Source organism: Petromyzon marinus, chromosome 1 (genome assembly GCF_048934315.1).
Source record: "Petromyzon marinus isolate PM22_M1 ecotype Great Lakes invasive population chromosome 1, UKy_Petmar_22M1.pri1.0, whole genome shotgun sequence".
Taxonomy (NCBI): Eukaryota; Metazoa; Chordata; class Hyperoartia; order Petromyzontiformes; family Petromyzontidae; genus Petromyzon; species Petromyzon marinus.
The window spans coordinates 27,331,537-27,353,706 of record NC_133667.1 but is presented as its reverse complement, the minus strand read 5'-3'; the positions used below and the strand labels follow the sequence as shown (position 1 = coordinate 27,353,706).

At 42.9% G+C, this 22,170-nt stretch overlaps 1 protein-coding gene across 5 annotated transcripts in view; it reads right to left on the bottom strand.

The window, feature by feature from the left end:
• Window positions 1–22,170, bottom strand: part of LOC116939131 (tight junction protein 1-like) — a 74,822-nt gene that overhangs the window by 3,788 nt on the left and 48,864 nt on the right. For 4 of the 5 annotated variants that reach the window (XM_076066444.1, XM_076066440.1, XM_032947175.2 and 1 more), the window contains 12 exons: window positions 21,901–21,983; window positions 21,220–21,430; window positions 19,479–19,579; window positions 18,119–18,412; window positions 16,046–16,132; window positions 14,695–14,931; window positions 12,188–13,441; window positions 10,703–10,773; window positions 9,288–9,485; window positions 5,417–5,601; window positions 4,540–4,723; window positions 1,074–1,295 (listed from right to left, as the gene is read on the bottom strand). In XM_076066444.1, coding sequence (XP_075922559.1) covers window positions 1,074–1,295; window positions 4,540–4,723; window positions 5,417–5,601; window positions 9,288–9,485; window positions 10,703–10,773; window positions 12,188–13,441; window positions 14,695–14,931; window positions 16,046–16,132; window positions 18,119–18,412; window positions 19,479–19,579; window positions 21,220–21,430; window positions 21,901–21,983 — 3,127 coding nt within the window. The remainder of the gene's footprint in view (window positions 1–1,073; window positions 1,296–4,539; window positions 4,724–5,416; window positions 5,602–9,287; window positions 9,486–10,702; window positions 10,774–12,187; window positions 13,442–14,694; window positions 14,932–16,045; window positions 16,133–18,118; window positions 18,413–19,478; window positions 19,580–21,219; window positions 21,431–21,900; window positions 21,984–22,170) is intronic. The other variant, XM_076066434.1, reaches the window with a different exon arrangement.

Below are 22,170 nucleotides of genomic sequence, written 5' to 3'. Positions count from 1 at the left end.
GTTAAACGTTGAGTTTTATAAGGCCACCACGGGGTGACCAGCCCCTCCCCACGCAGCCCCACCCTCCCCACCCAGCCCCTCCCCACCCTCCCCACCCAGCCCCTCCCCACCCTCCCCACCCAGCCCCTCCCCACCCTCCCCTCCCTCCCTCCCCAGCCCCTCCCCTCCCCACCCAGCCCCACCCCTCCCATTTTATCCGGGTGTCCAGATACACGTGGACAGACATCCACAGACATACACAATTAATCCCCTGCCTCCTGTGAATTAATCCCGGTTGGGCTTCCAGTCCACTACGTTTCCTACCAGTAATAGGCACATGCTTTCGGACTTCTTGCAGTACATCATGTACTTTTGCAAGATTCATAGAAGAAATGTCATGCCGTTAAATATCATGGCGATCATATATTTGTATACGCAATTGAAACACTGAGTTTCACTTATGTTCAGAAGGTTCCTGCTTAAGAATGTACACAAGGAAAAGCACAAATGTGAAGGGATAATGCAAAAATAAATCACACTGTTATTTCAGTAACCTGTCTTACTGCCTCATATGGGCAGCTTCAAGCCATACAGCACTTTGTTCATCCCCTGGATAAGCCCACCTCACCCCTCCATAAAAATACTCTCCTGTTTAAGTTCCCATGTGCACGTCCACCACGTTTGAACAGTGTAACTGCGATGGGGTCACATTTAAAAATAACCATTCAAATCCGAACTGTGTTTTACCGCAAAACTCATCTTATCCGTGGTGATTTGAGGTGCTATTTTGTGGGTACGTGGTAGTATTAACATTAACGTAAAATGTTTCCTGTTATCTGTGCCATCATCTGTCCAGATAAAACCAGAGAGCTATTACCACCACTTCCACGTGAATCCTCCAATCTGCATAAAGATGCGGATTTTCGGATGAATTAGCAAATCTGAGAGACCACTTGCAGGTAACTCATCCATACAGTAACCATCGCTGGATTACCACCGCCATCATCAACTAGCACGACACTCGTTGGTTTAAGCTAATTGGATTAAACAAATGCAAGTACTTTATTCCAAAGGAGACCGCAAGAGATACGCACCTGACAGGAATGGCTTTGGGGGCAACAGTCATGGTCTCGGATTGGAACTGTGGCTTTGGGGGCTCCTGAGGTTTCGTTGTAATGTTGATGCTTGCGGGCTCGTACTGCTGGCTGCTGGGCCGGAGCCCACTGCTGTCCGCGTCATTGGGAAGCAGGTTGTGTATGAACTTGGGGCTGTCGAACTTCCGCTGGAAAGGCTTGGCAGTGCCGGGCGTGAATCTGCTGTAGGACAACGTTGAGGTTAGTCCCGGCGTTTAAGACGTAACAATGGCAAAATGGGTTCTCGCTTGACAGAGGCAAATCTTTACGTACGTGACCTACAAAATATGTACAAATGCTGCAGCAAGTGTGCTTACTCACACAGGTAGTTCAAACCATGTTATTCTGGCTCTTTAAAGACTGCACTGGTTTCCCATTTACATCAGGATTTATTTAAAAGTTCTGCTTACTACTTATAAGGCCAGCCTTTAATGGTGTTGGGCCCTCATGTTTACAGGAACTGTGCACACCGTATTGCTTCCATTTGCACATTGAGATGAGTGAATGCTGAACTTTTTGTATTTCCTAATAATCGTCGAAAACCATTACAAGGGAGAGGTTATCGTTGGTTGTATCATGATCTCTCAATGGAACTCTTCCAAATTATATCAGGAAAGCACATCGGGAATTACATTTATGGACAAGATATTTTACGTAATATTTGATTCATAATTAGTGTATTTTGAATTAGATACTACATAGCCAATCAAAAAGCAAGTTGTCACATAGGCATGTATGCCAGTTCATTTGGTTTATTGGCAAAACCGAAGGAATGTTTGAAAAGGAAGCAAAACTCGCGAGAGTGGACCTCAAGCGACCACCTGATGACAACTGGATGTCATCACCAGCAATGTGTTGCATGAAAAAAATTGTCATAAATTTTGTTTGCTTTTCAATGTTCTAATTTTGGCTGATAAACTAAATCAAATGGCATATTTGCCCACATGCAAACTTGATTTGATTGGCTCTGTTGGGTGCTCGAGGGTTATAGTTGGACATTGGCATTCTATAACCGTAATCTATACTGTAAAAACAGATTATGAATCATTGGTCACGAAAGCCTACGTATATAAAAAGTATTAACACTAATTTGTCGGAGATTTCTTATTTTAAAGCTATATAGAGGTCAATGTCTTTTTTGGGTTATATTACAAGGAACCCAGGGATAAAGAGCATTATATAAAAGCAAATTCCACCGTACATATAACCTTAATGGATAAGATTTGGAAATCTTTTGATTACAATTTTTTTAAAGCACTGTAAACACTATCGTCTAATAGAATAGTTTATGTTACACAGCTGTTGACTGGCGATGCTTTTCATTCCCTGTAAGAATTTTCTTTAATAAACCAGAAAGATAAAATATATCATTGCTCATGACCTCACCATGACATAAATAAGGTTCTGAAAAAAAATCAAATTCTTGCATAGATAAATAATTACGTTACGTTAAAATACCAGGGTGTGTTAATTAGATCAGGGAACGACGATTATCCCAAAGGAAATTAAATTTAGACACCACACAGATTTAGTTGTGACCTCTTGAAACCAAAGTGACACAAAACACCTGGTTGAAGTGATGTAGAGAGGGCTGTCCAAATGTATGATTCCTCAAAACAAGAATGCACCAATTTAAAATGGCACACAAGTGCCAGAGATGTGCAAAGCAAAAAAAAACACCATATTGTGCAAAAACATTGGTAAATGAATTTTCAATCCACATGCAGTCATATTATAAAAGCATTTTTTTGAAATCCCAAAATATATTTTGAAAATTCTCAACAGAGGTGGTCAGGAAGCTCACGAGTTCAAAGCACTGAAATCCTGGGTACAAACTGTGGGTTTGGACCACCACTGAAATCCTGGGTACAAACTGTGGGTTTGGACCACCACTGAAATCCTGGGTACAAACTGTGGGTTTCGACCACCACTGAAATCCTGGGTACAAACTGTGGGTTTCGACCACCGCTGATGGAGGTGGGATCTCAAAGTGTAGCGGGGGAGCTCACGATGGGTCTCAGCCTGGTCAAAAACTGCAAAGAAAATCGCCACGTACAAATTTGGTTCCGCGAGTATTATGCTGGGACCCTCGCATGGCGGATAAAAGGTCAATTGAATAATTTTCCGGAGCAAGTTCTGCGAGATATCCGTTTAACAGACAGTCCTCCAACATGGGGTGATACGCTGCCCAGCATCATGTCACGGCAGAGAGTTCAGAACAAATTCATCATCCTGACAGTTTGCCGAAAAAGCACAGCTGGGATAAAATTTATAATTTCCTCAACACCTAAAGAGTTTGTGGATGGATCAGTGACTTGCAGTAAAGGAAAGTGGAAGTAAACATACCTTTTATAAAATTATAATTTGAAAGATTTCATGCAAACACAAACTAGTAATGCAAGCAACTAACAGCCAACCCGAATACAGCACCCAAGTTGTTTATTGACAGTATTATAACGAAGAATTTAAGGTTTCGTGACTGCATAAAATTACTCATTGGTTTTTTCGGTAAAGTCACGTATGTAAAAATACAATAAAATTATATTAAAACTAAACAATCACGACGTTTCGATCACAACAGGATGTGCTTATTTCAGCTGCCGCACCCTCTCTCTCCGGCCCCCTCCCCCCAACTCGATTTCCTATTTAAGGCTTCGGTTCATCCCTCCGGCCCCCTCTCTCTCGCTCACCTTGCTTCTCTGTCCGTCTTTCCTCCCTCCTTGCCTCTTGGTGGGCCTGTATATGTATTTCTGCTGACTTTGTACCTCGTATTTGTTCACTCTATGCTGGTATGTGCAATCCAGAGGTTGAACACGAAATTTAACACTCTTCTGAAATTCGTGGTCTGCCAGGAAGTGTCTAACCGTGTTGTTGGCCTGACTGGTTGTGCTTCACATGTTTCTTAGGTTTGTTGAATTCTCGTCTCTCATCTTCTTGTTGTATTTACCTCCATGATTTGTTCTTGACACCTGATGAAGATCGCTTGTGTTGTGATCGAAACGTCGTGATTGTTTTTTTAAATATAATTTTATTGTATTTCTACATACGTGACTTTACCGAAAAAAACAATGAGTATTATAACAATTTCATTATGGTCAAAATAACAGTCGTTTAATGGTAATGTTATTATTCAGCATTAAACAGCTACATTTATTGTAAGTATTATTTATTATATTAGATTACAGTCATTTAAAGATATTCAATATACGGTTGACATATTTGAACTTACACCAGGTCTCCCTTCACCTAACATATTTGCATCATAATGGGCTCCCACCTATTGGTTGTAAATAAAGGTTGATTGATCAACATCTGTTAGATTAAAATTGCGGGCCATCCATCACTATCAGCTTTACAACTACATTTTAGGGCTCATCACCACTTAGACTGCATATAAGTAAACGTTCACAGAGATGGATGGGGGTACCTGGCGGTATAGGGAGTAGGGTTGGCTTTGTACGGTGCCGGAGTAGACCCGTTCACGGAAGGCTGGGTTGTAGCTACGGACGCTGGCACCGACTGGAACGGCTTCTGCACGGGAAAACTGGGCTTGGTTGCCAGCTGGGGGGGATCCGGCTTGGCTTGGATGGTAGGAACGTTCTCCCGAGACACTGAGCAAGTCGGGCAGGAGCAGATGTGAGCACACTTCCCCGTCAGTCTTATTTACTCCACAAGCCTTGTCACATGGTGGCAGACAAGCCTACATGTTTGTGCATGAACACGAGGTGCACAGATATACGTGTGCACAAACTAGTGTCTATGCAGGTTTGTAACATTTACTTTTTTTACCATGAACATGTTTACGTATTATTTGTATTGTTAGACACATTTTGAATTATTAATTAAACTTATATATATGTAATGCTATCTACAATAAATATATGTTATCATTCTTGCCAATGTAATGTAGCATCTTAAAAAAACATTTTTACAACAGTCTCATTATAAACACGCTCCAAAGTGCAATTTATGAACATTGCATTCTCTTGACAATCACTGCCCTTTCAGATTAACAATGAATTTGCTAGCTCCAGCAAGCACACCACGTGCACATTTCAGAGTCATCAACTTATGAAAACCATAGGACATGTTTTGTTAATTACCTGCATAAATTCCTTGCCGAGGCTTGAAATCAAACCAAAGACCCGAAGCAAAATACTCATTTGGCGAGCATGTTACGCCTATGGCCATACTTAATCTGCTCCAATTTGTTTCCCATTTAACAGCTCAATTAAGTTCAAGTGTCAGGTGTTCACTTGCAGCTTTGCGCTTACAGGGCAGGAGTGGGCAGGCATTGTGCTTACCAGAACTCTGGTAGGTGTCGGTGCCACCAATAGAAGCTGGTTTCTGTGTGATGGCTGGTTTGGGATAAATGGGAGGGGCATAGCCGACGGCCTTGTGGGCAGGCGAAGCCCCAGCCGGTGGATCGAGGGGCTTGTCTGCCACCTTGGGCTTGGTATCCAGGGATTCCAACTCTCCTGCCTTGACCCTACACACATACACACGCATGCGCTTTTAACGATGCAATGGCTCCAATCGAAACTTTAGTCGTCGATTATGGGGCATACGCAGAGAGAGAAGGAAGGCTGAAGCCTCGTCATCCATGAGCGGTGAAAAATGTAAAAGAAAACGTGTGCAGCTAAGCAATGAATAAATTATGAAAGCATTAATAAAATCTGTTCGGCTCTTGCATTATTTCACGTAACAGCTTTCTGTGTTTAGTTTGTTGTCCTTCCCCCGCACCTCCGATTAGGATGGTTGGCTACGTACGATGCGAAAGAAGTTCGACAAACATACAAACACGTACTGCACACCCCACGAAAATTGCACAGTTAGAAACTAACATTTTTTGTCATAAAAAAAAAATGTTGTTATTTAATAACTCAGGTTGATAGTATATTATTCAATTAATTTACGTTAAATAGTTGATTTGGTCATTGTGTGGATTAGTACTAAATGGCACAATCAAATTAAAATGGAAAATGGATGCTGTTGCTTCAGCGATGTTCGAGACAAATACATCAGCGATCTAATATATACGAAAGCGGATGGAGTAGTTTCCTGTCAGTTCTTACCGATAGATGCCTCTCCTGTCAGTGGCACTTACATTGTAAAAGCTGAGACAGCATGAAAGGGAAACATTCAAGAGGCGGTATCAGGTTAAAGTAGTGAGGGGGGGAAAAATGGCCTCACAACTTGACAGATGCCTTACCAATTGTAAGAGTATTTTACATTAAAATGAAGATTTATATTTGTAAGTGTTCCATAGGTTTCACTGGGTTGTAAACACAATTGGGTGACCAGCCTCTGTGTGTAATTTAATTCATTTATAAACTGAGCAATGACAACACAATTTAATTTGGTCAGATTATCCAAGGCACAATATAAACACACTTATGCAGTTGAAGGTCGCGAGATGCAATGCTGGATATATCTATAATCCCCTCTGGGGTTGATAAAAGTGAATACCATTTTGTGGGAAATCAACAGCAGTCATCCGATGGAGAGTCTATCTCCACCACTGGCTGAGCCACCAAGGAAGATGGTATAATTTCATTAGCACATATGTAATAGAGTACTTTATGCAATTATGTAAATATAAAATCAGTCAACGCAACAACGATGCTAAGTGGAAAATAATGAACAGCATTCATGCAAAGTATACTAACAGGTACATGTTATGGGCACCTTCGACATGGTATTATGTGCCTATTTTGTGACATATGCAAAACGATGAAATGCAGTTAATATTTGAGCAGCTTATGAATTTTATGAGGGGCTCTGGGAAGCACAAACTGGGACAACGCACAATGTGGCACTGTTAGCGAATCCCAAACGCTTCATGCCACAAAGCACAACATAAAATCTCCGCGGCATATTTTATGCACACACGTGCATTTACCTGTGCACAAAACGACTCGTGTATATTTTCACGCGTGAGCACAACCATGCACAGTCACATGCACGTGCATGAAAGTGGAAAGTACAGGAGATGGGGAGGTGGAGGGAGGGGGTTTCACCTGACTCCGGATACAACTCAAAACCTAGAGTCGTTTGTAACGCACGAGAGAATGCTTGTGGATTAATATAGGAAATAAATAGTAACGATCTCTTGTAAAAAATATATATACAAAGTGCGTCTTGTGGTGTATTATTTTTAAGGCAGGATGTTTGTGGTAAGCTGAGAATAAATCAGGCAGGAAATAAGAGATCCCTCTTCTATAACCCTGGTCCCAACACATCTGATATTACTGCTGAAAAACACATGGATGAGAACTGTAAAAAAAAAACAGCACTGGCGCGTGTACCTTGGAGCAAAGCTTCGTCTAGCGGAGGGAACCGGCACACAGCAGGCTAACAGAAAGTATTAACGCAATATGATACATGTCCAGCGTAAATGCATCCTAAGTCTCCGTTATTTCTCTTTAATGTCTGCAAGAATGAAGGAGCACATGCACTATATAAATTCAAAGGTAATTCAAGCTGCATGTTTTATTCCACGTTTTAGGGGGATATATTTCCAGCGTTTCCATAATAAACTGTGAAAAGTATTTCGTGCTCTTCCTGCTTTTATGTCTGTTTTCATTTACCAGCACCCTCTAAATTGAGAAAAGCCGGCACATCCCCTTTATTTCATAATTTTCTTTCTTTGACCTTTTAAGAGCTCTAAAGGTTAAGACGTGTAATCTGAAGTCGTGGCGTGCTGCTCTGTGGCCCTTTGACATGCATTATTGCCTTCCTGGGACTAAAAGCGAAAGGCGACAATGGCCCCAACAGATGGCCCTCCCTCTAGGCAGTCACAACTGACCTTTTGAACTGCAATCAGTGGGAGGGCGGCCAAAAGCCAGGCAACTAAAAAAAATGAATAGCTATCGGGTACACAATTCTTTGTGCAGTCTTCATCCAAGAGGGTAATAAAACTGACTGCTGAGAATAAGTATAGCTTTTGTGCAAAGCCAATAATGATCCTTCTATGAATGCATATAAAAAAAATGCCACATTTTTATTTATTTATATGCTCTAAATGTATAATTATGTGTAATTTCACATGTAATTAAATCTTACAAACTGCCACGAAAAAGGACAGGGGATTAAACAACCTGCCCTTTTCAACACTAACAGCATATTATGCATAATTCACTTTTGTTTAAATATTATGGATAGCTAGCAGTGGAACAGCAAACTGCAATTTGAAGCTGGTAGAGTAAAAATACAGTGCAATTGAACAATATAAAAATTATATATTAAGACAAAGAGAATAAACGCCATCACCACAATCATAATCGACACTGATTTATAAAAATATATATATAATTGGCCAATCCCAATGACAATCGCTCTTCTTCAGAGCAGTGAGGACAGTCACAACAACTGTCTCGCTTATACGAGGATATAACATTTTGGAAACCAATGCCTTAATATCACGAGGAAATATTGAGTGTTGAACTTTGAAACAAATGGTTATCTAATTGGATACTTTCATCATCATCCATCATTGTAAGCCATGATCAATCAACTGCTAGATAAAGGCCTCCCCAAGTTGCCACCATCCTTCATGATCCTGTGATGTAAGAATCTATCCAGAACCTGTACCCAAGCCCATCTCATTGCTCCATCTCCACGGTAGAAGTCCTCTTAGGCACTCCCTCCTTTGGCTGCTAGAGTTGTTATTTTCATCTAATGACAATTATCCCTTCTCATGAGTCCTGTCCAAGCCCAATTACTTTTTAAATCCTCAATATCACGTCTCTAACCTGCATGTTCTCCAATCCAAATGTCTCTATGTCGTTCTCTCAGCGAAACCCCAAGCATGCATCCCTCCATGCTTCTTCCTGCATTTTTAGCTTTTGTTCCAACCTCTTCATCAGTACCCGTGTTTATTATCTGTATATCACAGCAGGTAATTGGCACTAATGAAAAACTCCCTCTTCAGATACTTTGGTATGTTGGTGTTCATCATTAAGTCCGGCTTTTCAAAAGCGCTCCAACGCATTCTCAAAATGTAAAATAAAAAAAATAAACAAATGTATTTTAATTGACGAAGGCAGTAAAGCCAAAACCTGAAAACCTGCATGAGCGGAAGTCAAAAGGCAACACCTTACATTGACATAACAGGTCAATATTCAGCTATCGGCTTTAGGTAAAATTATAAAATGCCTTCCGTGGGCCTCGTACCTGTTGTGTGCAGCGAATGCCGATTGGGCGGGTGGCTCTGAGGGCTTGGGTGCAGGTGGATCCTGGCGGCTGAACAGGCCGAGCTGCGTGCGGTACCCAGCCGCCTCGTCCTCATCCTCATCCTGTGAGTTGGAGTAGCGATTCACGGGACGTAAATCATCTGCAGGTTTCACCTGCAACCTTGGCGCTTCGCCCGTTCTGAAACAAAAATCAGCAACCGTGAATTAAAATCGGAGCAAGCAATGATTGAAACGTTATTAACAAACGACGGTCGCACTGGAGCTCATCCTGGGGGCGATACGGCCAGGTGGCATTGTGGCAGATGGCTCGACTCGCAACATCAAGTTTGCAAGTTCAAATCCCGGTTCGCGGTTAATCCCGATACAAGTGGTTATTTCACCGGAGCTGATAAAAGGAGTAGAAATAACATTTTACCTATCCCCCACTATGTATTTTAATCGTTTTGATTCCAAGTCTCAATTTGATTCAGGAAACAAATAATGTTGGTCCCGTTTCTATCGTTTCCTGATGTTTTGTCGTTGTCTTGTACTGTTGCGTTCGATCATTAGGCTACGTGTATAATTTGCATATTTCTCAAATAATATGCACAATTAAATACATTTGAAATACAGTAAAACCTTGGATTGCGAGCATAATTCGTTCCGGAAACGTGTTTGTAATCCAAAGCACTCGTATATCAAAGCACTCGTATATATCAGTTGTGATCACGTTACACTCGGCAGACAAAGTGTATACGTACTACTCGTATTTGATAAACAAGACCTCGCTCGTTTATCAAATTAATAATTATTTAAAAAATTTGCTCGTCTTGCAAAACACTCGCAGACCAAGTTACTCGCAATGCAAGGTTTTACTGTGCATGTCGTGTACGTAAAAATACATTGAATACGCAAGTCAATGCATGTCTAAAATCCGCACCACTTTTTGGCGAGGGGTACTTTCCATGGAGATACTAGTCCCTGCCATGTGAATGTGGAATTTTCACTCCAAGCTGCCAATGGAGGGCGTGCACCTCTCACGAATCAATGTGCATTTTGACGTGGACACAATGTAGGTAATGGCAGTGAGGACATCTTATTTTTTTTTCCACAAGAGGTCCCCATTGCACCAACGGTACACCGGGACAAAATGGACGCTTCCGAGATGCACAGAGCCGGGGGCTCAACGACGACGGTACCGTTTGGTGACGCAGCCTTTGTGACCAAAGCAGTGAATGGCATGTCGGATATGAATATGTTATATTTACTCCTCATACTCAACTCACAAAAAATTGCCATCGGTTGTATTTTAAAATGTTTCAACTGAAATGCCAATGCTAAAGTAAATGTCATTCCACTGCGATTAGAATCGACAAGGGGGCTGCACGTTATTTCGCAGCTACGAAGCACTGGTACCTGTAGGTCTGCGTCGACTGTTGAGCGGCATGCGTCAGTGGTGGCACATGCTGAGCCAACTGAATATCCGCCTGCAACAGAAAGAAGGCACCATCTGCTGACCGTGCAGGGTAACTACACCAACCGCGAACATCCCTCGTGCGAACTGCACGCGCTGCAAATCGCAAGCTGCAGCGCGCGTCTTGGTTATGAACGATAGCAGTTGCGCACAATCAGATCCAATGAGTTTGGGTTGATACGCAACGAGTCTAAGCTCAAGAACCCTACAAGCTGAATACAATGTAGTTGATAAAAAAACGTCCCGTAGATAGATATCACCGCTTAACCCAAGCTATGAATGCTTAGCTTTTGCATTGTACTTGTACTGTTCGCCTTTTGGCAGCCTTTGGTCTAACACTGGTTGACACAAAGCCATAAACAATGGCTGTCTCTGGTGCAGGCAAATCAGTTTTAAGGACAATACATACATTATCAAAGCATATGGTTACATATTTTACCACAAGTTTGTGTGGTTTATACACAGTTGATGCCTTGTAATTGATGTCTATCTGGTGTTTGAACATCTTAAGACCTCCTATAGTTATGCCAGAAAGGTTAAAGCCCTTTTTAACCATCTTGATAATGGCAAAAGGGTCCCCATATATATGAATGAATTATGGTTGTTAGAAATTGGATGCGAGTCTATGAAGGAAAAAAATCATTGTCTCACTCCCTTGATAAAACATCTAACGTTACAAATCCGAGTTTACCAATAATAAATTGAAAAACGGATGTTATTGTTAATTCTTTGACATTTTGAACTCTGTCAAAACCATAAATGATTGAAATGTACACAGACAATCAAACTGACCATCAGCAAATATTAATACAGTGAACAGTTATATCGGGTTGGCAGAACGTTTAATTTCACATGCCAAAGTGCATGTTTGATTGATATTCTAAGCGACTCCCCACGAAAATACTACTCTCCTCAAATATGTACTATGAGCACCCAATGAACTATACACAATTGTGTCAGTTCTTCTTCACACCACATTTTTTTTATTGCTACCGCTGACACAGACGCAAAGACCTAAAATGCAAAGCACCCACTAACGGAGCACAAACGGCAGTAAATCAGATGACTGAGAAAAAAATCTTAAATTGAACAATACTAAGCACTACGGAATGGAACGTTGGTACAGTGATTAGTGCACTGCTCTATGAACCAGCAAACATTATAATTTTCAGCCATGGCTAACAGCAGCCACCAATTAAATGTGAGTTGGTCATGGCCACCCCTCTTCACCAACCCACATTGACGAGTGTGATGGAATATGGTGAGACAACCCACATGACCGACAATACAGGGGGAGGCCTTCATCTAGTAGTGGATTGATAAACGGCCGTATGTTTCTTTTAATTAGATAATGGAAAAAGACAACGGGAGAGTTCAAATGTGGTCGTGTAATTTGCCAACACACGTGCACACACACACACACACACCTTGGGCTGCTGTTTCTCAAACATCTTCACTCTGCCAAGAACAGACTTGGGGATGACTGGCTCCGAGTCGCTGTCCTCTCGAGGAGGGTTTGTAGCTGGGGCTGGTGGTGGGAGCTTGATGGTAGCCTGGCGTGGGGGTTCCGTGGCACTGGGTGGCGCAGGTGCGGCAGAAAACTGTGAACGGCTGGGCTGAGCTTCGTGGATTCGGACATCACCATCGTCGAAGCTGTGGGGCTGCTGGTAGTTTCTTTGCAGGCTGCCATACTGGCGTTGAGCATTGTCATTGGCTCTTTGACTTGCGCTGTCGTAGGAACTCGGCTGAGCATCATATGGCCTCTGCGGTGCATTATTAGACCGTGGGATGCTATCATATGACCTTGGCTGTTCATCATAGGCTCTCAGCGATCCCTCGTCAAAGCTTCGGGAATGCGGGTGCTGCTCATAAGCACTTGGCGGTTGGCGGCTGTCATAACTGTGAGGCTGCCTGCCGTCATGCTGCACAGGTGACCGAGGCTCTGGGATCTGCACTCGTCTGGTTTCGTATTGCTGCGGAGGTCTAGCCTCATACTGCTGCGGCTGGCGGACTTCGTACTGCTGCGGCGGAGGTGGTTGCCTCTGATCCTGGACCTGCGAAGGTCTCGCCTCGTATTGCTGGGATGGCAGTCTCTGCTCCTGAACCTGCGGAGGTCTGGCATCATATTGCTGCGGTGGTGGTCTCTGCTCTTGAAGCTGTGGAGGTCTAACATCATGTTGCTGCGGTGGAGGTCTGTGCTCCTGAACCTGCGGAGGTCTGGCATCATATTGCTGCAGTGGAGGTCTGTGCTCCTGAACCTGCGGAGGTCGAGCCTCATATTGCTGTGGCGGTCTGTGCTCCTGGAACTGGGGCTGCCTTGTCTCGTACGATTGAGGTGGTCTGGCTTCATATTGCTGTGACTGTCTTCCTTCATACTGCTGCGGCTGCTGCTGCTGCTGCTGCCTCGGGTCAAACTCCTGTCCTCGGTGGTCTTGGTAGGGGGAGGAGATCCTGTAGTCGTGGTCATCTGCCTGCCTCTCTGTTTGGTGGTGAACGTGCACAGCCGGTTGGGACTGGTAAGAGTACTCGTGGCTGGATTGGGAGCTGTGGGCGTAGTTTTCTGGCGGTGCATCATAACTGGTCCTCTGTTGTTGCTGCTGCTGATATATATGTTCGTCATAGCCTCTAACTTCCTGGCTCTGACGAGCAGGCTCGGTGCTGTAATTGACTGGTCTTCGCTCCTGAAATCAGAGTTTGAAACCAGAGTTGAATAATGAAAATTAAATTGATACAAAAAAATTTGATTGCAAAAAATTATTTTAAACAAGTGCGGGGGAGCTGTTCATCTCTTTGGGCAGTACGAAGCCAGCTAATTATGTAACATTCTCATGACAAGGACCAGACTATTCATAGAACTATTGTTCACATCCTACACCGTGGTACCCATTTTATTGACCGATGGGATGATGTGTTTGACGTAACCTCCATTCAGGGACTTTAATTAAAAATTTTGCAACTGTTGCACAAACACAAATATATATGGTTCCCCAAACGGTAAATATATTATATGGAAAATTAATTCTATCAATTCAAAAATGCTTAATCCGTCACCATGCATAAAAAATGAATGCTCCAAGTGCAGTGTAGCCACACCGTTATTACCAGAGGAATGTAAGGTTTGAAAATATCCCCGTTTGAAATAAGTAAAGGAGACATGCTGAGAAATAGAAGCATTAGAGCACAAATAATAACCTGCATCACCACATTATTCAAAACATGCACACATAACAAGTGGACCTGTCATAGCCGTGTCACTTTAAGGGAAGAGAAGTGTTGGACAAAACGTATCATGTCATGACAGCACAGACGCTTGCAGAATGTACAAGGATAGACTTGTGAAATTAAATCACACCAGCAGTGGAAGCGACACCAATGGGGGCCAAACGAACATGACATCAGCAGGCAGTGCTGGGATTGGAGTATACCATTAACCATTGGAATATTGCGCCTTCATTCCCTAGTTTGGGGCCTACTCAATGAGTATCCCTTGAAAATCAGCTGTAGTCACCGTTTGTAAAGTTAAGCTCCTGTCAAAAGAATGTGAAATCTCCACCACCGAGTCAGGTCTGCCATTCGGGATGAGTGCTCTCCGTTTGCATTTTTGAGAAAGAGGCAAAGTTAGACTGACTTGAATTTAAAAACTATATTTTGTAACAACCATCAGAATTTAATCACATGTGATCATTATCGGGAGGTATAATGATTGAGCAAATTATTATTATTTGCTTGCTTCAAGAAATACTGCTGAATATTGATCTGGAAAGAAATGGTGAGGAACTTGGAATAATGATACATGTATGTGGAGACACAGAACAAAGTTCTGCTTACATACTGTCTGTATCTAGGACTTTAATAAGAAATGTATTTGTATTCCGGAGACTGTAAACTCATCTCGGATTATCACAATGGCAACAGTAGGGTGCAGCCTGCATACCGGTGACGGCTCGGCAAGCATTTCTCGGCTCGTGGTGCGGGGAAGGCGTGGTTTAGGAGCCGCGGGCTCCGGGCTTGGTCTCCTCACGGACTCGGGGCTGTTTCTGTGCACGGCCTGGGGCTCAGGCTGGGCACGAGGGAGCGGCACCGGCTCCTCGGGCTGCCGGGCTGCCGGACGCTGTCCCTGCGTCGCCCTGCTCAGGAAGGTGGCGGCGCTCAGCGGCTGTCGGGGATCCAGCTGTGTGTCGGGCACCGAGCGAACCAGATTTTAACAATCGGTTCAGCTGACGAAACAAGCGTCTTTCAAAGTAGTATTAATAATAATAATAAAAACACCTCATTTTATTTCACTTGTAGTGCTGGACGAGTGAAACTACAACCTGTGGAAGTTAAGTAAAGTCTTAGCCTCGGATTCATTAAGTGGTTATATTAGTCTAGGCGAGTATCTCGGTTAAATATTTCATTCACAATTAGTCGTTAAATTTTAGTGCGAGTGGTGGACAATTCACCTTCACCCATATGTTATGGCCGACCTGATAATTATCAGGTCGGCCATGAGTGAACTCGGTAAATCTTATATGTGCATTTAGTCAATAAGCATCTTTGGTCTAAAACAGGGGTGGGGAACCTTTTTTCTTGCCAAGGGCCATTTTTATATTTATAACATCATTCGTGGGCCATATAAAACTAAATTTATGTTGCTATGAAAAAAGCGCCTAGATTTATTGAATTTCGAGTCATGCGGTTGCCTTGGCAGGGCCAGACCAAATAATTTCGCAGGCCTTATACGGCCCACGGGCCTGACGTTCCCCACCCCTGGTCTAAAACAATGCATTGCAGTCCCTAACAATTTTACTAATTATCTTAATCTGTATCTTAATTTAGATTAGGATTTTTTTCATAATCTTCATAAGTTGATCTTTGATGGGTAGTCACATTCATAATCATGTTCAAAAACTCCACTCAGCCATTGGTGATAAGAGAAATTACATTGTTGCTGAATAATTTCTACACTAATTCCCATCAACAAAATGAACACTGCTATTAAGCAGCCAGGATACAAGCATAAGTAGGAGTGGCCACTTTCCCAGGTCGAACAAAGCAAATTGCTTCTACCAACCGCAGTTCTCAGCATGCCTGCGCTACATAACCTCCCAGTTAAACAAACTGATAAACAACGTCTTCCATGCATGTCGAAAACGTTATTCAATTCTTGCATTTGTGAAAAGGTTTTTTTAGCTAAAGAAAACCGAATCAAATTATTCTACTTTAGAAGTTCAATTCAAAATATATTACAACATCTAACAGAAACACGGCCGCTGGAATGTAGCCTGGCAAGCCTGCTCCCATACCTCCTGGGGAGAGGCTCTTTTGGTTGCCGCATGCTCCCGGTCAGACTGCACAGGCTGAAGCTGCTGCGAGTGGTACCCCTGGACAACCTACAGGCGTAAACAAAGACAGATCTCCGTTTCACTGCTCATAGAGCACATTGATTTATCTGGAGTTGAAGGAAACAATGATTATCAATAGGCCTTTTTAGATCCTTGTTTTTCACACAGCGGCCAAGTTTACTTTAAAAGAACCCTTTGAAAGGCCACGATAAAAAAATATAAATGTTCTTTACAAAATCGTCAGTCTTTTAAGAGGCTGCCAAAATTGCATTCCAAGACTAAACCTTTAAAACAGTGGCCAATTTTTTTTCGAATGCATGATATCAAGCAAGAGTTCGAAACATGCCCCCGCCAACTCCCACATTGGCAAATTAGTTAATATCCAAAAACACTTTCCAGAGACCAATATAATTAATGCATTAAATTATACATTCACCATTCTAATAGCTGTGTTTTGAGGCTGTACCACGTGTTATTGGACAAGATCTGCAACATCTCAATCCATGTGCGTGCTGGGAGCCCAACAACAGATGGTACAACCAGAAAACATATGAGAGCGATTTACAGGACAACCACAAAAACCTTCCCACAAACCCACAACCTATATAACGTTTGCGAATCATTTTTTTTATAAACCCTTAATAGTGACCCAGGCAGTAATATTTATCCTTTTTTTTCAAATGCGCTCATAAAAAACTATAATAGCACTAAGGAGTGATTGAACCCAACAATCTCTATTATGGATAACAATGGTCGTGAAAGCCGACGTGTTAAACAGCACTAAGAGGTACGCAAATTTAATGTTGCTTTCCGTTTTATCACCAAATTTGCATTCGTTATTAAAAGTTTATATCGTTACGCTGCAAGCAGGAAATTTACATGGATTAATGAGAAACATTTATGAAACTGGTTTGGCAAACGTACGCAGTTCTGCTCTTTCCCACAGCATCGGGAGACCCTCGCATTGGCAAGTTTGAAAAGAGCAGCATTAAAAATGTAATGCTCCACATCATATTTTCACGATAACAGATGGAGGTTTTAATAGTAAACTTTAACATACAGGATAACTGACTAGACTTCTAGACTGCCTATTCACCAATGGGTTTAAGAGTTACTTCTGCCAGATTTTTATTGGTCCGCCGGGCGGATGAAGTGGAGTAAATCCATATCTGGGGTCTGGACGTGCAGTAGTAACTCATGGTACTGATTTTATGACAGATTAGCCAATGCCTGAGGCGTGACAGTTTTGTGTGCACTCGTACATCTCTGACATGACATCGGGCGCACACCCTGATACAAGTACACGTTTTCCACTTTTCTGTCAATCTGCGCGGGGTTCTGATGTCTCACGGAAGAACCATCTTTGTTGGCATCATTCTTGACAGACACATCCCTTTAGGGCAAAAAACTGCTTCAGAAACAATAGGACACACGACGGACTAATGCTATAAATAACACGCTGGAGGAATTATCATTGTGCGTGCTTGGCGAGAGATGTGCAGGTCACCTTGACAGATTCCTGGAACAACTTAATTTAAAATTTGTCGTACTTATTTATATAGTTCCATATAGTGGGTATTTTTTACATTGACCTAAAATGTGTTTCACGAAACTTTCACCATCAATAACTGCACTGCGCATGTAATTACTGGTATTCATACTTACACCATACGCTGCCTAGATGCGAAGTTAGTTTTATTTTATTTTTCCCAAAAGTGGGTGTTAATTATATTCTGCACAGATCCAACTTCATAATTAAACCGGTGCACGAACAAACATTTCACGTTGTGTTTTTTTTGCTAATACGATTTAAAATCGGTTCGGTGATAACAGCTTAGTCAATGCCTGAGGAGTGACAGCAAAAAGCAATTTTAATACTGCTTTTTTTGTTTGCTGCCCTTCCCCGCACCTCCGATTACCAAGGTTGGCTGCGTACCGTGCAAAAGAAGTTCAACATACATACATTACATACACAACAGACAGTCAACAGTAATTTTACAACAGGAGCAAGGGACATGGAAAAAGTGATTATACCGGTGCCTGCTGCTCGTGGTGGAACCCAAACGGGGCCTCGTCCCGGACGGGCTCAGACGAGCGGCTCACGGCAGACGGCATGCCCGCGACGGGCATGCCCAACACCGGCTCTGTGTCCGTCTCGTTCATGGTCTCATCGAGTTCCTGGTCGGTGTAGATGCCACCCTCCGTGTCGGTGTCCTCACAGTCGCTGGTGACGCGGCTATCGCTGTAGAGCGACAGCTCACTGAGCGGCGCCGACAGGTGCGAGATGCGGTCGTCCTGCATGTCCAGGTCGTCCGTGTCGCCGTCCGCCTGTCCGGGGAGGAAACGTCAACGTTAATGCCGAGTGAGGCCATCGTCACGATCGTCATAAATTAATCAGCTGCATCACAGTCCTTTTATATAATCATGAACTTTCAGTATTGTCTTCAACATAACCGTCATCATTACCACGCTCATCGTCGTCGTCGCCAACACTGTCAAGAGTCATCCCTATCCTCAATATTATCAATACATTCTTAAGAACACAAGTGAATGCAGACTCAACATAGTTGTGAATATAATACCAAATAATGCACCCAAAAGCACTCCGTTAAGTCACTGAGTGAAATAGAATACAATACTAAACCAAACGAATCAGCACCATGGCCCAAGCAATGACTTCATAAAATTATACTTTTTTTCTTGTTATTAAAAAGTACTTTGGCCGAATAGATTGCACTTGTTAATTGTGCCTTGGGGTGGAGCCATGGTTCGTACACTACACTACGACCTCAGTGACCCGAGTTAAATTCTAAGCCACGGCTAACATCAGTGGTAAGAGATGTGTGATCTGTACTCCCCCTTCATCAACTGACCAGTGTGGTGAGGTATGGACAAAATCGCCATAACCAACATGGAGTGGGGAGTGCTACATCGAGCAGTGGAATAAGAGAGGGTTGTAATCCGATTACTTATTATTAATCTGTTTTGATTTCCAGATAACCTCATACTGTGTAAATATTTTAGATTCTGACCACAATTCATAGGATATTACACTACCAAACTGTACAAAATCAAGAGCCAGTGATTGAGAGAAGTATTATTATAACCTGAAAAACATTTGCTTTAAACTAGTGTGCATTTTACCCGATTACTTGACAAAACCTGTCCTATGTGTGGCGATTAGGAAGTGAGCATAACATGTTATGTTAAGTAAACGGAAATGTAATGTTCCACAAATGTAAACTATCTTGGGCTAAACACGTATGAGAGAGCTTCATGGCTCATCGGATTCTTCCATAAATGTGTCTGATTTTATGGACCTCACACTCCTTGGAAATTGATCATGTTGACGAGGTACTGGGAACCAAGGGACAAGTGGCGGCGTGCGTCTTACCCTGCCCTCAGAGACCCACACCAGCTGGTTTTGCTGTTCTGCAACGGAGTCCTTCAGAGCCCCATACCACCCCTCATTCATGGAGTTTAAGTTGATCACAGCTGAAATAAGAGGAGGAATTAAAGAAATGCATGGTAATAACAGTGCTCAGTACTACTCGATATGTTCATTCTCTTGCTTGTATCATGAAACAGCCATGGAAAAAGCAGGGTTTGTTAAACTGCAGAAATAAAATATTTCCTCAATCATATAATATTTCTTCTGGAACAATGCACAGAAGCATCTGTTTAAAAACCCATGGACTGATTTCACAGAGCCATCGGCATGGTGTGGCCAGTTTGCATTATCAAATATCTTACAGCTTAACAGTAATGTATATTCACCACAATCCATGGAGGCAAGGATAACGTATTCCTTTTACAAGTATGTGTATGGGTGCACGCACAATGCTTCAATATCCAGTCATGGTTACAAGTGGCAAGTTGTATTTCTACTTGTTCAAAATTCTCCCTGCCATAAATGAATGACTGGTGCATTGATGCAAAAACAACAGCACTGAGCAGGCAAAGGTAAGCCAGGCATGGCGCTGGCCGCACAATCGACAGTGGCGACTTTAATAAAATGTAAAGATGCGGGCCAAGTTGCTTGCAGACACCACTGTTGGTAGAAAGTCCTCGACAGCTCCAGAGGGTACTTTAGCCGACTCTTCCACACTGGCTAGACATCTTGGAAGAGTAGGGAGTATCCATACTTTACTCCACCTAGTTGGTAAGAGTAGGGAGTATCCATACTTTACCCCACCTAGTTAGAAGAGTAGGGAGTATCCATACTTTACCCCACCTAGTTGGTAAGAGTAGGGAATATCCATACTTTACTCCACCTAGTTGGTAAGAGTAGGGAGTATCCATACTTTACCCCACCTAGTTAGAAGAGTAGGGAGTATCCATACTTTACCCCACCTAGTTAGAAGAGTAGGGAGTATCCATACTTTACCCCACCTAGTTAGAAGAGTAGGGAGTATCCATACTTTACCCCACCTAGTTGGTAAGAGTAGGGAGTATCCATACTTTACCCCACCTAGTTGGTAAGAGTAGGGAGTATCCATACTTTACCCCACCTAGTTAGAAGAGTAGGGAATATCCATACTTTACCCCACCTAGTCCACTGGCCCAGAGAAAAAACGGGTAACATCCAAGGTAGTTGGAGCAATTTATTTATCTGGCTAATAATAATAATGAATTATTGGATAACCCACTCATTTATACTGGTTGTCACGTAATGTACTGATATTGGCCATTTCGAAATTTGAGCCACTCAAGTTATGCTACCTCAGGTGGTACCGACAAGTGAAATATCTGCTCTGGGCTCATGAACTAACCACACGTGACTTTACCGAATAAAACCAAAGAGTATGAATCCTTGCAGTCACGAAAGCTTCAAATCTAGAATTAACCACACATGACCTGCCAATCAACCAACTGTGATGTATCCACTTGTAACGCTGGCTGGGCGGACAAACGTGGATAGAAAAAAACACTTTCCGATTGTTGCAACTGCCACGCTAGCTGGCTAACCATTAAACCATGACAGCATTCTAGCCAGTCTTAATAGCTGCCCAACAAACATAATTATTGGTGTGGCGGCGGGGGGGGGGGGGGGAGCTTGTGGAATCTGTGTCTTTGGCCATTAAGTGTGTGCGCGCGGAAAGTCCACACGTGCACGTGACGACAAGGTGGCGTACACGTGAAGAGGTGCCAGTTGCTCTTGCGCAGCTTGGCGGCACGCTCGTGGAGCTTGCGCGCACTCTTGCGCGACTCGGGGCACAGGCGCGTGCGCATGGTCTTCACGCCGCTCTTGCTGTCCGGGTTGAGGAACAGCACAATAGGATACCACTGCGCGTAGTTGAGGCGGTCCACCGCACCCGGCGTGATGTCCAGCAGCGCGTGCTTATCCTGAAAACAGCACCGCGTACGTAAAGCGTACGAAATTAATATCCAATCCACAGCAGGCAACGTGGACAAAAGTACCCCCCGCCGTTTAATATGCAAACGAGTGCAACCATTCAATAAGTAATCAGAAAGACATCGCAATCCCTATTACTGCCGGTGCATTGTTAGTTTGCTCGCCCATTTACTCAAAAAGTGTCTGGCGTTTCTATGTGGCCTCATTGGGAAAAAAAAGCAGGAGTGTTTTGAGACAATTAGTGAGTGTCGTGCTGGATGATGAATCATTGCAGCCAGCACCGCATCTGAAAGGTTCTGTATCCCATGTAATGATTTTACCATCTGCAACTTGTAGGGTAAATGGCCAAGGATTTGCAATTACAGTTTGTATTCTGAGAGTGCATTAAGCACTTTGCTGCCAGTACATTAATAGTTGTATTTATTTATTTCCTCCCCATTTTGCATTGAAGCCTACTCACTTTATCAATGATCTCTTTGATGGTGTGCAGTCGGATCACTCCGGAGTTCTTTGTATCAGTTCCTGCATCCCTTGGTTCATTTCCTGCAAAGCACACATCATTGGACACACGCATAAAACAAAGTCTACATTAATGTGTATATTTTAGTTTTGTTTTATTCATGATATGGCAGGCCTCTGCTGGATGAGGGCACCTCTACACTGTGTCAGTAACGGAGGTTGCTTGATCATACTTCAAAACACCAATCAGTGCAATTTAGTGAAAGGGGGG